The 17911-nt window shown below is 34.5% G+C and overlaps 1 protein-coding gene across 3 annotated transcripts in view; it reads right to left on the minus strand.

Annotated features, from left to right (window-relative positions):
• SYCP1 (synaptonemal complex protein 1) overlaps positions 1-17911 on the minus strand; it is a gene marked incomplete at its 3' end in the record, with an annotated part of 134869 nt that overhangs the window by 53980 nt on the left and 62978 nt on the right. For all 3 annotated transcript variants that reach the window (XM_080802218.1, XM_080802217.1, XM_080802216.1), the window contains exons 15-17: positions 16060-16121; positions 1349-1453; positions 267-370 (exon numbers count right to left, since the gene is read on the minus strand). In XM_080802218.1, coding sequence (XP_080658344.1) covers positions 267-370; positions 1349-1453; positions 16060-16121 — 271 coding nt within the window. The remainder of the gene's footprint in view (positions 1-266; positions 371-1348; positions 1454-16059; positions 16122-17911) is intronic.

Raw genomic sequence — 17911 nt, forward strand, 5'->3', positions numbered from 1 at the left:
TTTATCAGGAACTAACTATCTCCAAGAAAAGTAATATAGTGATCTAAATAAGTTTTCAACTTTGTGATGTACTCTTTTTATGTTTATGATATATACATATCACTGCTAATTTAATTAACAATGAAATTAATAACTTATTTTTATCTCTAGTAATAAAACACAACTTTAACTCCAAATAAATAGTGAATATAACTTACTAATTTATTATTAACTATCAGAAAGCTAAGAAATTGAATACATAACTTATTTATAGAGAAAAAGCTTACTTCTCATTTTCAAGCTCAGTTTTCAGCTCTTTAACCTGTTTGGAATAATGCTGTTCACTTGTCACAATGGCAGTTAACTGTATTTCCAAATCATGTACTTTTTCCTGGAAAATGTGTATAATCACAGCAAACATTTTTTTTTTACAATTTTCTTGTTTAAAATATGGCCACTTGTAATCAAGTCAAATATTTGACAATATTTTGGTTAAAAATGTCAAATTTTAAAATATAATAGATTTAATGCCAAAACCATTCTAATTATAGAAAAAGGAGCAATGACAAATGTAATTTAAGTGAATTCCATCTTGATATTCTAAAGCTCAACCAGAAAGATTATATTTACATATTATAAAATATTTTTATCAGTTTTACTCTAGCAGGTAATTAATCTCAATTAAAATGTTCTATTAAGAAAAAATATATTAGTTAATGAAATCAGGTAGAATCTTAAAAACTAATCTGTTCTGGGGGCGCCTGGCTGACTCAGTCAGCTAAGTGTCTGACTTCACCTCAGGTCATGATCTCAGGGTCATGATCGAGCCCCACATGCAGCTCCATGCTCAGCAGGGAGTCTGCTTGTCCCTCTCCCTGCTTATGCTCTCTTTCTCTCTCAAATAAATAAAATCTTAAAAAAAAAAACCTATATTATTGTTACTATTATAAAAATATAATTACAATGTAATGCTATTACATACTGAAAAAATACCTTTTTAAAATAAAAATATATTCTAAAATTACAGTATGAGAACTGTAAAAATTATTATAAACAAAGAACTTAATAAAAGTAAAATATTCAATCTATAAATACTAAAGACATCAAAAATGTGATTGTTATAAACCACAGCATTATGCATACTATTGATATCATAATGTTGATCTTTATCTCCATTATAATATGAAGATTCTCTAGAGTTGTTTCAAATCGATCACTAGTATATTAAATGTAGCAGGAACGCTTCCTTCGAAGGAATTGTGAGAAGAAATCCTTCACAAAGCAAATCCTTCACAATACCACAATCTATTCTGTAAATCTGTATTCTACTAACAAAATGTTGGTAAGAAAATATCTTTTTTAAACAAACCTCTCTGGTTTGGAGAAGACCAGTTAGTTCTTGCTCTGCTCCTTTTAATTCTTCAGCAATCTTCTCAAATTGTTTCTTTTCATCTAAAAGCTTTTGGTTTTCTGCCTATATAAGAACATTAACAAATCAGGACAGCCAAAGCACATACATATGTAAAATAATCAAAATGCCTAACTAGAGCAAAGACAATTATGAGTTTCTCTCTGGCTAAATAAAAAATTAAAGAGAGAGAGAAAACAAGTCATAATTAAGTAAATTCCAAAACTATATATGATGGCAGAAGATTCAATGGACAAAGTCCTGAAGTTTTCATTGAAAAAAAAATCATGCTGGTCACTGAATTCAAACTTTATCTTATACATAAATCACTCCAATTTATTAGCATTTATTAGTCACTCACTAGTCCATCCATCCTGTTTCCTGACGTTGTACTAAAATGTGCTTCCCTGTAACTTCCATGCAATGGTCATTGTTCTGCTTTCCTTAGTCACATAGAAGTCTAGTTCCTTTTTCACACGATAGCAAAAACAAATATTTGAAGAAAGTTATCAACATTCCCTAACTTTTCTCTTAACTATTCTAAAATCTCTAATTCTTATTATCATTCTTCTGATGAAATGGTTTTGCTTTATTCTCTCAGGATGTACTCATTTTGTCGATACATAGTTTTAAGTAAGGTAGCAAGAATTAAATTCAATGTTCTAGACAAACAAGGTGAACAACCTACAGTCCACAGGCCAAATCCAGCCACTGCTTGTTTTTAAATAAAGGTTTACTATAACACAGCTAATATGTTTATGTATTATATATTTCCATTTTGCCTTATAACAAAGTTGAATAGTTACAACAGGGATTAATATGGCCCACAAAGCCTAAAAATTTGCTACTGGATGTTCAGATAAAAATTGTGTCAACCTCCACTTTAGATGAGTCTTATAAAATTAGACTTTCTGGCATAATAGGAACATATGGTAGTAACTAAGCACTTCAAATGTGGCTATTGGAGCTGAGGTACTGACTTTTAAATTTGGTCTACTTTAATTTAAATTTGCAAGACAGGAAACAACGTGTGTTGGAGAGGATGTGGAGAAAGGGGAACCCTCTTACACTGTTGGTGGGAATGCAAACTGGTGCAGCCACTTTGGAGAACAGTGTGGAGATTCCTCAAGAAGTTAAAAATAGAGCTTCCCTATGACCCTGCAATTGCACTACTGGGTATTTACCCCAAAGATACAGATGGAGTGAAAAGAAGGGCCATCTGTACCCCAATGTTTATAGCAGCAATGGCCACGGTCGCCAAACTGTGGAAAGAACCAAGATGCCCTTCAATGGACGAATGAATAAGGAAGATGTGGTCCATATACACTATGGAGTATTATGCCGCCATCAGAAAGGATGAATACCCAACTTTTCTATCAACATGGACGGGACTGGAAGAGATTATGCTGAGTGAAATAAGTCAAGCAGAGAGAGTCAATTATCATATGGTTTCACTTATTTGTGGAGCATAACAAATAATATGGAGGACATAGGGAGATGGAGAGGAGAAGGAAGTTGAGGAGAATTGGAAGGGGAGATGAACCATGAGAGACTATGGACTCTGAAAAACAATCTGAGGGTTCTGAAGGGGTGGGGGTGGGAGGCTGGGTCACCCTGGTGGTGGGTATTATGGAGGGCACGTGTGGCATGGAGCACTGGGTGTGGTGCATAAACAATGAATTCTGTTACACTGAAAAGAAATTAATAAAAAAAAAAAAAGACAGGACCCATTCATATGCTGTCTACAAGAGATTCATTTTGAACCTAAAGATACATCCAGCCTGAAAGTGAATGGATAGAGGACGATATTTCATGCCAAGAGTCTTCAAAAGAAAGCTGGGGTAACGATTCTCATAGCAGACAAATTAGATTTTAAGTGAGAGACAGAGATACAGAAGGACACTATGTCAAGGGTCTATCTAACAAGAAAACCTAACAATTGTAAATATGAATCCCCCCAACATGACAGCAGCCAACTGCATAAGTCAACTGTTAAGCAAAATAAAGAGACATATCGATAAGAACGTGTTAATTGTAGGGGATCCTACACGCCACTCTCAGCAACAGATAGATCATCTAAGCAGAAAATCAACAAAGAAACAATAGCTTTCAAGGACACATTGGACCAGATAGACCTCATAGCGATATACAGAACATTCCACTCTACAACACCAGAATACTCATTCTCTTTGAGTGCACATGGAACTTTCTCTAGAAGAGACCACATACTGAGTCACAAATCAGGTCTCAACCAATATCAAAAGATTGAGATTATTTCTTGCATATTCTTGGACCACAATGCTTTGAAACTGGAACGCAGTCGCAAGACAGAATTTAGAAGAAATTCAAACACTTGGAAGCTAAAGACCATCCTGCTCAGGAATGTTTGGGTCAACCAAGAAATCAAAGTAGAACTTAATCAATTCATGGAAATCAATGAGAACAAAGACATATTGGTCCAATACCTATGGGATACGGCAAAGGTGGTCCTAAATGGGAAAAAAATTTTAAATTTAAATGCCACATTTGGTTAATAGTTATCATACTGGATATTGTAGCTCTAGAAACTAAGCAAGACCAAGTATAAAACAACCATTATTTCTTTAGTTATGGGTACTTAATTATTATCAATTCCTCCTATTATTCAACAGAGTGTGTGTGTGCGTGTGTGTGTACTCAGTTTTTATGTTCTTTATTCAAGCATGAGATCACAACAAATTTCATTAAAGGTCTGACAATAAATGTCCTATATTAATAATAAAAACTAATAACTGGCACCAAACCCTGCCTCCCTGTGCACTGGAGGTGCACTTCCACTAGGACACAACAGGCCCCTCCCCTGGAAGACCAGCACCAACAACTCACACCAAGTTTACAGATCATAGAGGGCTGCAAAGCTTCAGCTCTTGGGGAAAACAGTATATAGCACTCTTTGTATTTTTATACTATAGCCTTTTATTTTTTTTCAGTTATTTTATTTTTTCAATTCTTGATTCTTTTTTAATTTCTTAAAAATATTTTTTTCTTTTAATTGTATTTTATTGTGTGTGTGTGTGTGTTTCTTTAATATTTTGGGTTTTGTTTTTTTTTGTTTTTTTTTGTTTATTCAACGAGCAGACCAAAACAAACCCAGGATCTAGAGGGTTTTTTTGGTTTTAATGTTGTTGTTGTTATCATTGTTTTTGTTGTCTTTTTCTCTTTCTTTCTTCTCTTCCTTTCTCAATGAAATGATGACACAGAAAAATTCACCCCAAAAGAAAGAACAGGAAGTAGTATTCACAGCCAGGGATTTAATCAATACAGATATAAGTAAGATGTCTGAACTAGAGTTTAAAACAATGATTATAAAGATACTAGCTGGGCTGAAAAGAGCCTAGAAGACACCAGGGAATCTCTTACTGTAGAGATAAAAGAACTAAAATCTAGTCAGGCCAAAATTAAAAATGCTATAATTGAGATGCAGTCCCAAATGGAGGACATAAAAACCAAACTGAACAAATCAGAAGGGTAAATCAGTGACACAGAAGATAAGATCATGGAAAATAATGAAGATGAAAAGAAGAGGGAAAGGAAACTATTAGATCACAAAGGTCAACTTAGGGAACTCAGCAATTCCATAAAGTGAAATAATATCCATACTATAGGAGTCCCAGAAGGAGCAGAATTTGGAAAAAAGGGACCAAGGTTTATTTGAACAAATTATAGTTGAGAACTTCCCTAATCTGGGAAAGGAAACAGGCATTCAGGTCCAAGAAGTACAGAGAATTACCCTCACAATCAACAAAAATGAGTCAACAACTCAACATATTTTAGTGAAACTTGCAAATTACAAAGATTAAGAGAAAAACCTAAAAGTATCTTTGGATAAGAGGTCCTTAACAGGGGCGCCTGGGTGGCTCAGTGGGTTAAAGCCTCTGCCTTCGGCTCAGGTCATGATCTCAGGGTCCTGGGATCAAGCCCTGCATTGGGCTCTCTGCTCAGCACCGAGCCTGCTTCCCTTCCTCTCTCTCTCTCTGCCTGCCTGTCTGCCTACTTGTGATCTCTATCTGACAAATAAAATCTTTAAAAAAAAAAAAAAAAAAGAGGTCCTTAACAAACAAGGGTAGACACACATGGCTGGCAGCATACCTGTCCACAGAATCCTGGCAGGCCAGAAAGAACTGGTAGGTTATATTCACTGTGCTAAATGGGAAAAATATGCAGCCAAGAATACTTCACCCAGCAGGTTGTCATTCAGAATAGAAGGAAAAAGAAAGTTCCCAAGACAAACAAAAACTAAAGTAATTCGTGAACACTAAACCAACCCTGCAAGAAATATCAAAGGGGACCCTTTGAGCAAAAAGAGAGACCAAAAGTAACAAAGACCAGAAAGGAACAGAGACAACCTACAGAACAGCAATATTACAGGTAATACAATAGCACTAAGTTCATACCTTTCAATAATTACTCTGAATTTAAATGCTCCAAACAAAAGATATAGGGTATCAGAATGGATTAAAAAAAAAAAAAGACCCATCAATACATTGCTTACAAGAGACTCATTTTAGACCCAAAGACACCTCCAGATTGAAAATGAGGGCTGGAGAACCATTTATCACACTAACGGACATCAAATGAAAGCTGGAGTAGCCATCCTTATATCAGATGAACTAGATTTTAAACCAAAGACTTAATAAGAGATGAAGAAATACACTATATTATATTAAAGGGGTCTATCTGACAAGAAGATCTAACAATCGTAAATATTTATGACCCCAACTTGAGAGCAGCCAAATATATAAGTCAATTAATAACAAATTTAATAAACTCATTGATAACAATAATAGAGAACTTTATCACTTCACTTAGAGTAATGGACAGATCATCTAAGCAGAAGATCAACAAAGAAATAAGAGCTTTGAACAACACACTGGACCAGATGGACCTAACAGATATATTCAGAACATTTCATCCTAAAGCAGAATACACATTCTTTTCAAGTGCACATGGAACATTCTCCAGAACAGAGCACATACTAGGTCATAAATCAGGACTCAACCAGCACAAAGACTGAGATCAGACCATGGGTATTTTCAGAACATAATGCTATGAATCTTGGAAGTAAACTGCAAGAAAAAATTTGGAAGGTCCAAAACTATAAGGAGATTAAAAAGCATCCTACTAAAGAATGAATGGGTCAATGAGGACATTAAAGAAGAATTAAAAAATACATAGAAATGAATGAAAATGAAAATATGACATTTCAAAACCTTTGGGCTGCAGCAAAGGCAGTCCTAAGAGAGAAGTAAATAGCAATACAAGCCTTCCTCAAGAAGAAAACTCTCAAGTACACAACCTAACCTTACACCTAAAAGAGCCGGAAAAAGAAGAGTAAATAAAGCTTAAATCCAGCAGGAGAGTTGAAATAATAAAGATTAGAGCAGAAATAAATGACATAGGAATTTTAAAAAAGATAGAACAAATCAACAAAACTAGGATTGGTTCTTTGAAAGAATTAACAAGCTTGATAACTCTGTGACCAGACTTATCAAAAAGAAAAGAAAAAGGACCCAAATTTTTTAAAAAATCACTAATGAGGGGCACCTGGGTGGCTCAGTTGGTTAAACAGCTGCCTTCAGCTCAGGTCATGATCTGCAGGTCCTGGAATCAAGCCCCAGGACAGGCTCCCAGCTCAGGAGAGAGTCTGATTCTCCCTCTGCCTTTGCCTCTCCCCGTGCTTGTGCTCTCTCTATCAAATGAATAAAATCTTTAAAAAAAAATCACCAATGAAAGAAGAGAGATCACAACCAACACCACATAAATACAAACAATTATAAAAGAATACTATGAGCAATTATATGCCAACAAATTAGGCAATCTGGAAGAAACAGCATTCCTAGAAACATATAAACTACAAAAACTGAAACAGGAACAGAAAACCTGAACAGACCCATAACCAGCAAGGAAATTGAAGCAGTAAACAAAAATCTCCCAGCAAACAAGAGTCCAGGGCCAGATAGCTTCCCAGTGGAATTCTACCAAACATTTAAAGAAGAATTAATATCTATTCTTCTGAAGCTGTTCCAAAAATTAGAAATGGTAGGAAAACTTCCAAATTCATTCTATGAGACCAGTATTACCTTGATCCCAAAACCACACAAAGATCCCACTGAAAAGGAAAATTACCAATATCCCTGAGAAACATGGATGCCAAAATTCTCAACAAGATACTAGCTAATAGGATCCAACAGTACATTAAAAGAATTAGTCACCCTGACCAAGTGGGATTTATTCCTGGGCTGCAGGGGATGTTCAACATCCATAAACCCATCAACATGATATATCACATTAATAAAAGAAAAAAATAAGAACCGTATGATCCTCTTAATAGATGCAGAAAAAGCATCTGATAAATACAGGATTCTTTCTCGATAAAAACCCTCCATGGTATAGGGATAGAGGGAACATACCTCAACACCATAAAAGCCATACATGGAAGAACCACAGTGAATAATCCTCAACAGGTGAAAAACAGAACTTTTCCCTTAAGGTCAGGAACATGACAGGGATGTCCACTCTTACTACTGTTGTATAACAGTACTAGAGTCTTAGACTCAGCAATCAGACAACAAAAAGAAATAAAAGGCATCCGAATGATCAAAGAAAAAGTCAAACTCACTCTTCCCAGATGACAGGATCTTCTATGTAGAAAACCCAGAAGACTCTACCAAAAGACTGCTAGAACTGATATAGGAATTCAGCAAAGTTGCAGGATATAAAATCAATGCACAGAAGTCTGTTGTCTTTCTACAAACTAACAATGAAGCATCAGAAAGAGAAATCAAAGAATCGATCCCATTCACAATTGCACCAAAAGTCATAAGATACCTAAGGAATAAAATCTAACAAAAGAGGTAAAAGATCCATATTCTGAAAACTATACAACACTTATGAAAGAAATTGAGGAAGACACAAAGAAATGGAAATATTTCATACTCATGGACCAGATGAACAAATATTGTTAAAATGTCTAGCTACCCAAAGCAATCTATAGATTCAGTGCTATCCCTATCAAAATGCCACCAGGATCTTTCACAGAGCTGGAACAAACAATTCTAAAAAAAAAAATTCTAAGATGGTATTTATTTATTTGACAGCAAGAGTAAGAGAATACAAGTTGGGGGAGTAGCAAAGGGAGAGAGAGGAGCAGGGAGCCCAATGTGGGGAGCAATCCCCAGGACCCTGGGATCATGACCTGAGCCAAAAACAGACGCTTGATGACTGAGCCACCCAGGTACCCCCAGAAACAGTTCTAAAATTGGTATGGAACCAAAAAACAACCCAAATAGCCAAAGTAATCTTGAAAAAGAAAAGCTGGAAGAAGCATCACAATTCCAGACTTCAAAATGTATTACAAAGCTGTAATCATTAGGACAGTATGGTACTGGCACAAAAACAGACACATAGATTAATGGGACAGAATAGAGAATCCAGAACTGGACCCTCAACTCTATGGCCAACTAATCTTTGACAAAGCAGGAGACAATATCCAATGAAAAAAAGACAGTCTCTTCAACAAAGGATGCTGGGAAAACTGGACAGCCACTTGTAGAAGAATGAAAGTGGACCATTTTTTTTTACACCATACACAAAAATAAATTCATTATGTATGAAAGACCTAAATGCGAAACAGGAGTCCATCAAAATCCTAGAGAACACAGGCAGCAATCTCTCTGGTCTTGCCCACAGCAACTTCTTGCTAGACACATCTCCAGAGGCAAGGGAAACAAAAGCAAAAATGAACTACTGGGACTTCTTAAGGATAAAAAGCTTTTGCACAGCAAAGGAAACAATCAACAAAACTAAAGGCAACCTACGGAATGGGAGAAGATATTCATAAAAGACAGATCAGATAAAGAGTTAGTATCCAAAATCTATAAAGAATTTATAAAACTCAACACCCAAAAAACAAAAATCCAATCAAGAAATGAGCAGAAGACATGAACAGATATTTTTCCAAAGAAGACATCCAGATGGCTAATAGACACAGGGAAAATGTTCAACATCACCTGTCATCAGGGAAATACAAATCAAAACCAAAATGAGCTATCACTTCACACCTGTCAGATGGCTAACATTAACAACTCAGGAAACAACAGATGTTGGTGAGGATTCAGAGAAAGGGGAACTCTCTCACACTGGTGGTAGGAACATAAATTGGTGGAGCCATCCTGGAAAAGAGTATGGAGGTTCCTCAAAAAGTTAAAAACAGAACTACCCTTCAACCCAGCAATTGCACTACTAGGTATTTATCCAAAGGACATAAATATAGTGATTCAAAGAGGTACATGCACACCAATGTTTAGAGCAGCAATGTCCACAATAACCCACATGTCCATCAACAGATGAGTAGATATAGAAGATAGGGTGCATATACAATGGAATATTACTCAGCCGTCAAGAAGAATGAAATCTTGCCATTTGCAATGATGTGAATGGAACTAGAGGTTATTATGCTAAGCAAAATAAATCAGTCAGAGAAAGACAAATACTGTATGCTTTCACTCATATGTGGAATTTAAGAAACAAAACTGATAAACATGGGGAAGGGAAGGAAAAATACAATAGGATAAAAACAGAGAGAGGCAAGCCATAAAAGACTCTTAACTCTAGGAAAGAAACTGAGGGTTGCTGGAGAGGAGGTGGGTAAGGGGGATAGGGTAATTGGGTGACAGGCATCAAGGAGGGCACTTGATGTATTGGGCACTGGGTATTATATGCAACTAACGAATCACTAAACTCTACCCTTGAAACTATTAATAATACACTATATGTTAACTAAACTGAATATAAAACTTTCTTAAAAAACCTACTTATTGTACTTAAAGAGTCTGAATTTTATCAATAGGAAATGTGGAGATATTTAAAATTTTGATACAGCATACAACATGATCATATTTGTGATTTAAAAGACTAACTCTAGCAATAGTGCATAGAAAGACTCATTTATATATAGGCTACATATATCCATATATATATAAGTATTTACAAATGTAAAGACTAATATAGGTTGAAAGATACATCATGAAAATCAAACATTCATCAAGAAAAAAGGATACTATCAGAGACAAAGATATTTAATAATGATCAAAGATCAGTATGTCAGGAACATATAATAGTTATGTATGAATGTGAGGTTTACAATAGAAATTCAAAATATGTGAAGCAAGCATTGACATAATTAGAAAGAAACAATTACTAAATCGAAATAGGAGCTCTTAATACCTCTCTCTCAGTAAATAATAGAACAGGACAAAAAAAATCAACAACACAGAAGATTTTCAAACACCATCAATCAATTGAATCTGATATTTATAGGACAATATACCTAACAATAGCAGTGTACACATTCTTTACAAGTACAGATGGAACATTTACTAAGATATTAAATTCTTAACAAATTTAAAGAAGAAAGTATATTCTCTGACCATATGGAATTAAACTAGAAATGAATAACAGAAATAAAACAGGAAAATCTCCAAACACAGGGAAATTAAATAACAGACTTCTAAATAACCCCAGGGTCAAAGAGGAAATCAAGAGAAATTAGAAAATACTTTAACCTAAATGAAAATGAATAAACAATATAACAAAATTTGTAGAATGCAGCTAAGGAGATGATTAAAGTAAATTTATATCACTAAATGCTCATATTGGAAAAGCAAGTTCTCAAAACAGCAATCTGTTTCCATCTAAAGAATCTAGAAAAAGATCAAAATAAACCCAAAGGAAGTAGAAGGAAGAAAATAATAAAGAGAAGAAATCAATGAAACTGGAAATAGAAAAACAGAGGAAAAATCAACAAAACAGAAATCTGGTTATTTGAAAAAAATCAGTAAAACTAATAAACCTTGTATTGGAGCACTGGGTGTGGTGCATAAACAATGAATTCTGGAACACTGAGAAGAAATTTAAAAACTAAAAAAAAAATAAAATAAAATTTAAAAATTAAATAAAATTTTAAAAAAATAAAATAAAAATTTTTTTAAAAATTAATAAACCTCTAGCAAGACTGTAAAGAAGAAAGAAGACACAAATCACCAATATTAGTAATGGAAGTAAAGGCAAACACTATAAACTCCATAGACATCAAAAAAAAAAAAAAATCCAAGTAATACTACATATAACTCCACGCACAGGAAGTTGACAACTTCAATGAAATGGACTGATAGCTTAAAAATCACAAACTACCAAAATCATCTAAGATAAAATAGGTAAACTGAATAGTTCCACAATAATGAAAGACATTAGAGTCATCATTTAAAATCTTGCCAAGGGGCACATGGGTGGCTCAGTCAGTTAAGTGTCCGCCTTCAGCTCAGGTCATGATCCTGAAGTCCCAGGATCCAGCCCTGCATTGGGCTCCCTGCTCAGCACGGAGTCTGCTTCTCCCTCTACCCCTGCTGGTGTTCTCTCTCTCTCACTTTCTCTCTCTCAAATAAATAAATAAAACCTTTAATAAATAAACAAACAAACAAATTAATAAATACAATCTTGCCAAAAAAGAGTCTCTAAGTTCAGATGATTTCACCCAGAAAATTCTACCAAATGTTTAAGAAAGAAATAATACTAACTCTACACAATCTCTTCCAGAACACAGAAATTAAAGAAATGCTTCCCAACTCATTTTCTGAGGTCAAGAATAGCCTAATTCCAAAACCAGACAAAGACAATTGAAGAAAACTATAGACTTCCCATGAACCCTAAATTAAAAATCCTCTACAAAATATTAACAAAACAAATTCAACAATAAAGAAAAACAAAAATATACCACACCAACTGGGATTTATCCCAAGAACGCAAGGCTAGTTCAATATTTGAAAATCAATGTACTACACCATATTAATATTCTAAAAAAGAAAACTACACGATCATATCAGTAGACATAGAAAAAGCATTTGACAAAATTCAACAGATTCATAATCAAAAAAACGGTCAAAAAACTAGGAATACAGGGCACCTCTACAAAAGAAACCCCTATAATTAACATCATACTTAATGGTGAAACACTGAATGTTTTTTCCTTAAGATCAAAACAAAGATGTACATGTTCACTACTCCTATTCAAGAACATATTAGAAGTCTGATGCAGTGCAGTTAGACAAAAATAAAAGAACTACAACTGTCTTTATCCGCAGACAGAATGACTCTCTACATAGAAAATGATAAGAAATGTGCAAAAAAATCCTAGAACTAATAAATGATTTTAGTGAGACTGCAGGATACAAGGCCAGTGCATAAAGCAATCATATTCCTATCTACAGCAATGTACAACTGGAAAAATACTTTTAAGTACATTTAAAACACCTTCAAGAAAGGAAATATTTAGGTACAAATATAACACGTACAGATCTATACACTGAAAACTACAAAATGCTAATTAAAGATTCAAGGAAGAGCTATACAAATGGACAAATTGATACCATGTTCATGTTAGAAGACTCAACGTAAGTAATTACAGCAATTCAACTTAACTTGATCTATAGATTTCTCACAATTATATCTTAATTCTGGCAGGATTTTCTCAGATATAGACAAGATGAAATTCTGTATGATAAAGGAACTAGAATAGCTAAAAACTTTTTAATAATAAAGCTGAAGGAATACAACTACCCAAATCTAAGATCAATCATAAAGCTACAGTAATTAAGATGCTGATATATTGGTGAATTGATAACAAATAGATCAAGAAAACAAAAATAGTCCAGAAACAGATCCACACAAATATGGCCAAATGATTTTTATAAATGTGCAAAAGCAACTCAATGGAAAAAGGAATCTTTTCAACAAATGGTAATATCCCCCTAGATCAATCCAAAGTATTTAAATCTTTAATTCTTAAATATTTCTCAAAACCATCCATTTTTTTCTCACCACCACCTCCAAGCCTAGGCTATAATTATCTCTCCTTTGTCTGTGTACTTAACTGTTCTACCTTAATATACTGTTCTCAATATTCCAAGCCAAATGAGCTTTTCAAAACACAAACCAAGTCACTCCCTACTGAAATTCTTTAGAACTTCTCATTCCTCTTAAGATAAACATAAAATTATCTTTTTTAAAAAGATTTTATTTATTTGACAAAGAGAGCACAAGCAGAGGGAACAGCAGGCAGAGGGAGAGGGAGAAGCAGGCTCTCCCCTGAGCAGGAAGCCCGATGTGGGACTCAATTCCATGACCCTGGGATCATGACCTGAGCCAAAGGCAGCTGCTTTGGGATCAGAGCACTCAGGGATCCCTAAAATCATCTTGGTAGGATTCAAAAGGCCATGAATTACCCTGCTCCTACTACCTTAACTCTCTAGCCTCATTTTGTACCACTCTCCTTTCACTCCACGTTACACTCACCATACTCCTTCCTATCAAAGGAACTTTACATATATGTCCTCTACCTGATAAGCTCTTCCCCCTTCCTAATCTGGATTTCAGTTCAAGCTTTACTTTTAAAAAAAAAAAAAAAAAAGGCTTTTCTCACCTAACCAACTAGTTCAAGTCCCTTTAAGCCCTCATACCTCATACCACTGCCTTAAGCACTTTCCTTTATTGCCTTTGTCACCATTTTAATATTATCTTTGAATGATTGCTTATATTTAAGTGTGATATTCCATGACGTAGATACATGAAAGCAGCATATGCAACCATTTGCTCCCAACTGTACCCTCAGGGTACAGAACAGAAACTCAAAATATATTTGTTAAATGGGCAAATACATTGTTTCATTTATTTCTTACAACTACCCCATTACATATGTATAATTATTTTCTCTATTACATAGATGGAAAACTAAGGCATCTAGAGTTTAGTTAATTTGCTCTCAGTCATATAGCTAAGAAGTAAAGAGTTGGATAGCAATGAAACATGACAGTTTGAAAGACCAAGATAATTGTTTTTTTTTATTTTTTTTTTAAACTTTATTTATTTGACAGACAGAGATCACAAGTAGACAGAGAGGGGGAGGGGGAAGCAGACTCCCTGTTGAGCAGAGAGCCCGACACGGGGCTCAATCCCAGGACCCTGAGATCACGACCCGAGCAGAAAACAGGGGCTTAACTCACTGAGTCACCCAGGTGCCCCAATAATTGTGTTCTATTGCTGACCAAATATAACAAAACCCTAAACCAATCCTTATCTGCATAGGAGTGAATCTTTAATGTAAAAATAATGCTTAGTATTCATTCACTCAACAAATATTTATAAAGTGTCAGTCACTGTGCTAAGCAAGTACTAAAGTACTAAAGTTACAAGTTAGCCCTTATGAGAGCATACCTTCATTCCACTATTTACTGAGGACCTACTATATACCACCTACTGTGCTAAGTAAGGGGAATTCAGAAAGGTGAATAAAGTTGTAAACAATTATACAAAAAAAATAAATGAATTCCATTTGTGTTAAGTGCTATAAAGGAAAAATTCAGGTGGCTATAGGAACAACTCATACAGAGAGACCTAAACTAGATAAGAGAGGTTTATAGATAATATCAAAAGAGGTTACCTAAATTGATAATCAAGTTGAGACTTAAACTATAACAACAACAACAACAACAATAAGTATGCATTATCAAATCTGAAAGCAATGTAAACATTATTATTCACATTATTATTCACAAGAGTTGAAGTAAGCAATTTGATGGAGAAAGAATTTGGAAATAATGATTCCCAAGAGATGGAAGAATCAGGAGTTGCAAAACCAGGTAGAGATACAATAGGTTAAACCCAAAATCAAATATCTGTAATCATAAACAAACTACAGCCTGCTAGGTAAAATCAACCTACAGTCTCTTTTTGTAGGCCCTTGACCTAAGAATAATTTTTACATTTTTTACATTTTTACAAGGTTGCTAAAAATAAAGAGAAGCAGAGGACAAGAAGGGGAGGGAAGGTGTGGAAATAGGAGGAGGAGGAGAAGAAGAGAATTAACATTCTGTATATGGGCTACAAAGGCTAAAATATTTATTTTCTAGTCCTTTAAAAAAGTTTGTTGTCCATGCTCCACATGTTGTAAACAATTAAAACATAATTAAGCCTATCCTAGGGACACCTGGGTGGCTCAGTCGGTTAAGCATTTGCCTTCTGCTCAGATCATTATCCCAGGGTCCTAGGATCAAGTCCTGCATCAGGCTCCTTGCTCAGCAGGAAGCCTGCTTCCCTCTTTGCTTGCCTTTCCCTTTGCTTGTGTTCTCTGTCTCTCTCTGACAAATACATAAATAAAATCTTAAAAAAATAAAAAAACCTATCCTAACAAATCCATTAAACATGATTCTATCTGAACACTAAACATAGTTACTGAATATACAACATATAAATCTTCCCCAAAACTGTAGCTTTTTGGCTCAAAGTTTTCACAAGCATACCAAATTTACTATCGATAAATAAATAACATCACACACATACTTGATCTTACTTAAATGTACTGCCAACACACAAATAATAGAAACACCTTCATCAAGAAAATTTTCAAAATATATTAAATTTGGTATGATAAGAATGTGGCTTTACTAAAACACAAATGTATTTTTTTATATTTTAGCTGGCAACACTAATATAAAACATTTATAGTGTGAGAGTCTAAGTCTGTGCATTCAATATTTTGAAAAGTAACTGCTCTATACTAACGAGAGAAATTATGTACTTACCAAAATTTTTTTCAATTCTTCAAGTTCTAGTTCTTTGTTATTTTTAATCTTAGTCATCTCTTCTAAAATAAACAAAAGAATAAAAAGGTATTAAAAATCAGATTAAAAGAACAGTAAAGAAGAGACAAGAAATAAGAATACCATCATTTTAAAGGGAAAAAACCAGAGGTGGCTTAATGAAACTAAACCACCATAAAGCACAGAGGATGTCTAACTGGGACTATGCAAAAATGATAAATATTAATAGTAATGTTTCTAGAAAGTGGAATTCCACAACCAAAAGAACTCAAGTTCATTAACCAAAATAAGCAATGGAGCTATATAAAATATATTCGGAATGAGGTTACATAGCACGTGGCTTTACCTTTACTGCATCTCTAAGTATCTCACTTCTTAATCTTTGCTCCAAACTAAAAAGGAGAAGTGATCCACTTTTCTCAAGCTAATTCTGACCATTGTACTCTGGACCTCAATATTCCTACCTCCTCTGAGATTTCAGTTGCTATGTTACCAATATACATGGACTCTCTTACAGGAAACTTTAAATTCCCCCATCCCTTATAAACATCTGTTTGAATACAAAACAATATCTGATTGACCTGTCTGTCCTTTCATACTACCGTCAAATTTCTTACTTTGCTTTGCAGATAAACTTGTGTTTGTTATGTGTACATTTCTTTTTTAGCTCCGTGCAAAACTAATGCCTATCTCATTACATTAATTACACCTCTTGTTACATCAACCAAACTATGATCTCAAAGATCAACAATAACCATTTTGTGGTAAAATTCTCAGTCTTCTTTATTCTGGAGCTTTCTGGCATTTGATGTTATTAACTACTCTACTTTTCTCCCTTTGATTTTCAAGACTTTGCATTATTTGCATTTCCTGTCCTAACTCCTGTTCCTATTTTCATTGCTGACACCCTTCTTTTTTTCTATCCTAAATAACACTCTACAATGCTTTTCTTTCTATCTTCTATTAATTCAGTATTAGGCTAACTAATTTTAGAACACTTCCAACTCAAACCTCCTGCTTTTTTCTCCTTAGTTTTTTTTTTAACTGCTTACAAAATTCCCAAATGATGTCTAGCTGTCACCTAAAATTTTATTCTATCTGAAACACTGTCCTTCCTTACTGTTAAGGGTTTTTAATAATTGGAGATATAAGAGATTTGCTGAAAGTTTCCCAGACTCTATACATTAAAAATAAACACAAAATTTATAACAATTGCCCACAGTTTTTAAGGAAAAAATCAACAAAATATAAAATCCCACCACATACTCTCAAAGAAAAACCTGTCACAAGCAAGGCTTATTTAACCACAACATTTTGGGGCGCCTGGGTGGCTCAGTAGGTTAAGCCTCTGCCTTCGGCTCAGGTCATGGTCTCAGGGCCCTGGGATCCAGCCCCACATCGGGCTCTCTGCTCAGCAGAGAGCCTGCTTCCCCCTCTCTCTCTGTCTGCCTCTCTGCCTACTTGTGATCTCTTGTGATATCTGTCAAACAAATAAAAAATATTAAAAAAAAAAAAAAACAATTAACCACAACATTTCATTTTAGGTAAAAGAGTTTATTTTTTCAAACTCAAGGACTGATTAAAGACAGTAGACTAAGCGTGTCTCCACATTCTTTTACCCCTAATCCCTTTATAAAAGACAAAAAATATATATATTTACAACATTAATAAAACCAGACTACCATGAACAAACCAAAAAGTCGAAGAATTTTGGCAGGGAGAGGGGAGACCAACATTAATTCAAAGAAGGCCATGTGAAACACCTAGACCATACCTCCCACCACACAGTGCACCTCAATTTTAATCAAAGATTTAGGAATTGGAGGCAAAGTGA

The sequence above is a fragment of the Martes martes genome (assembly GCF_963455335.1).
Source record: "Martes martes genome assembly, chromosome: 4".
Taxonomy (NCBI): Eukaryota; Metazoa; Chordata; class Mammalia; order Carnivora; family Mustelidae; genus Martes; species Martes martes.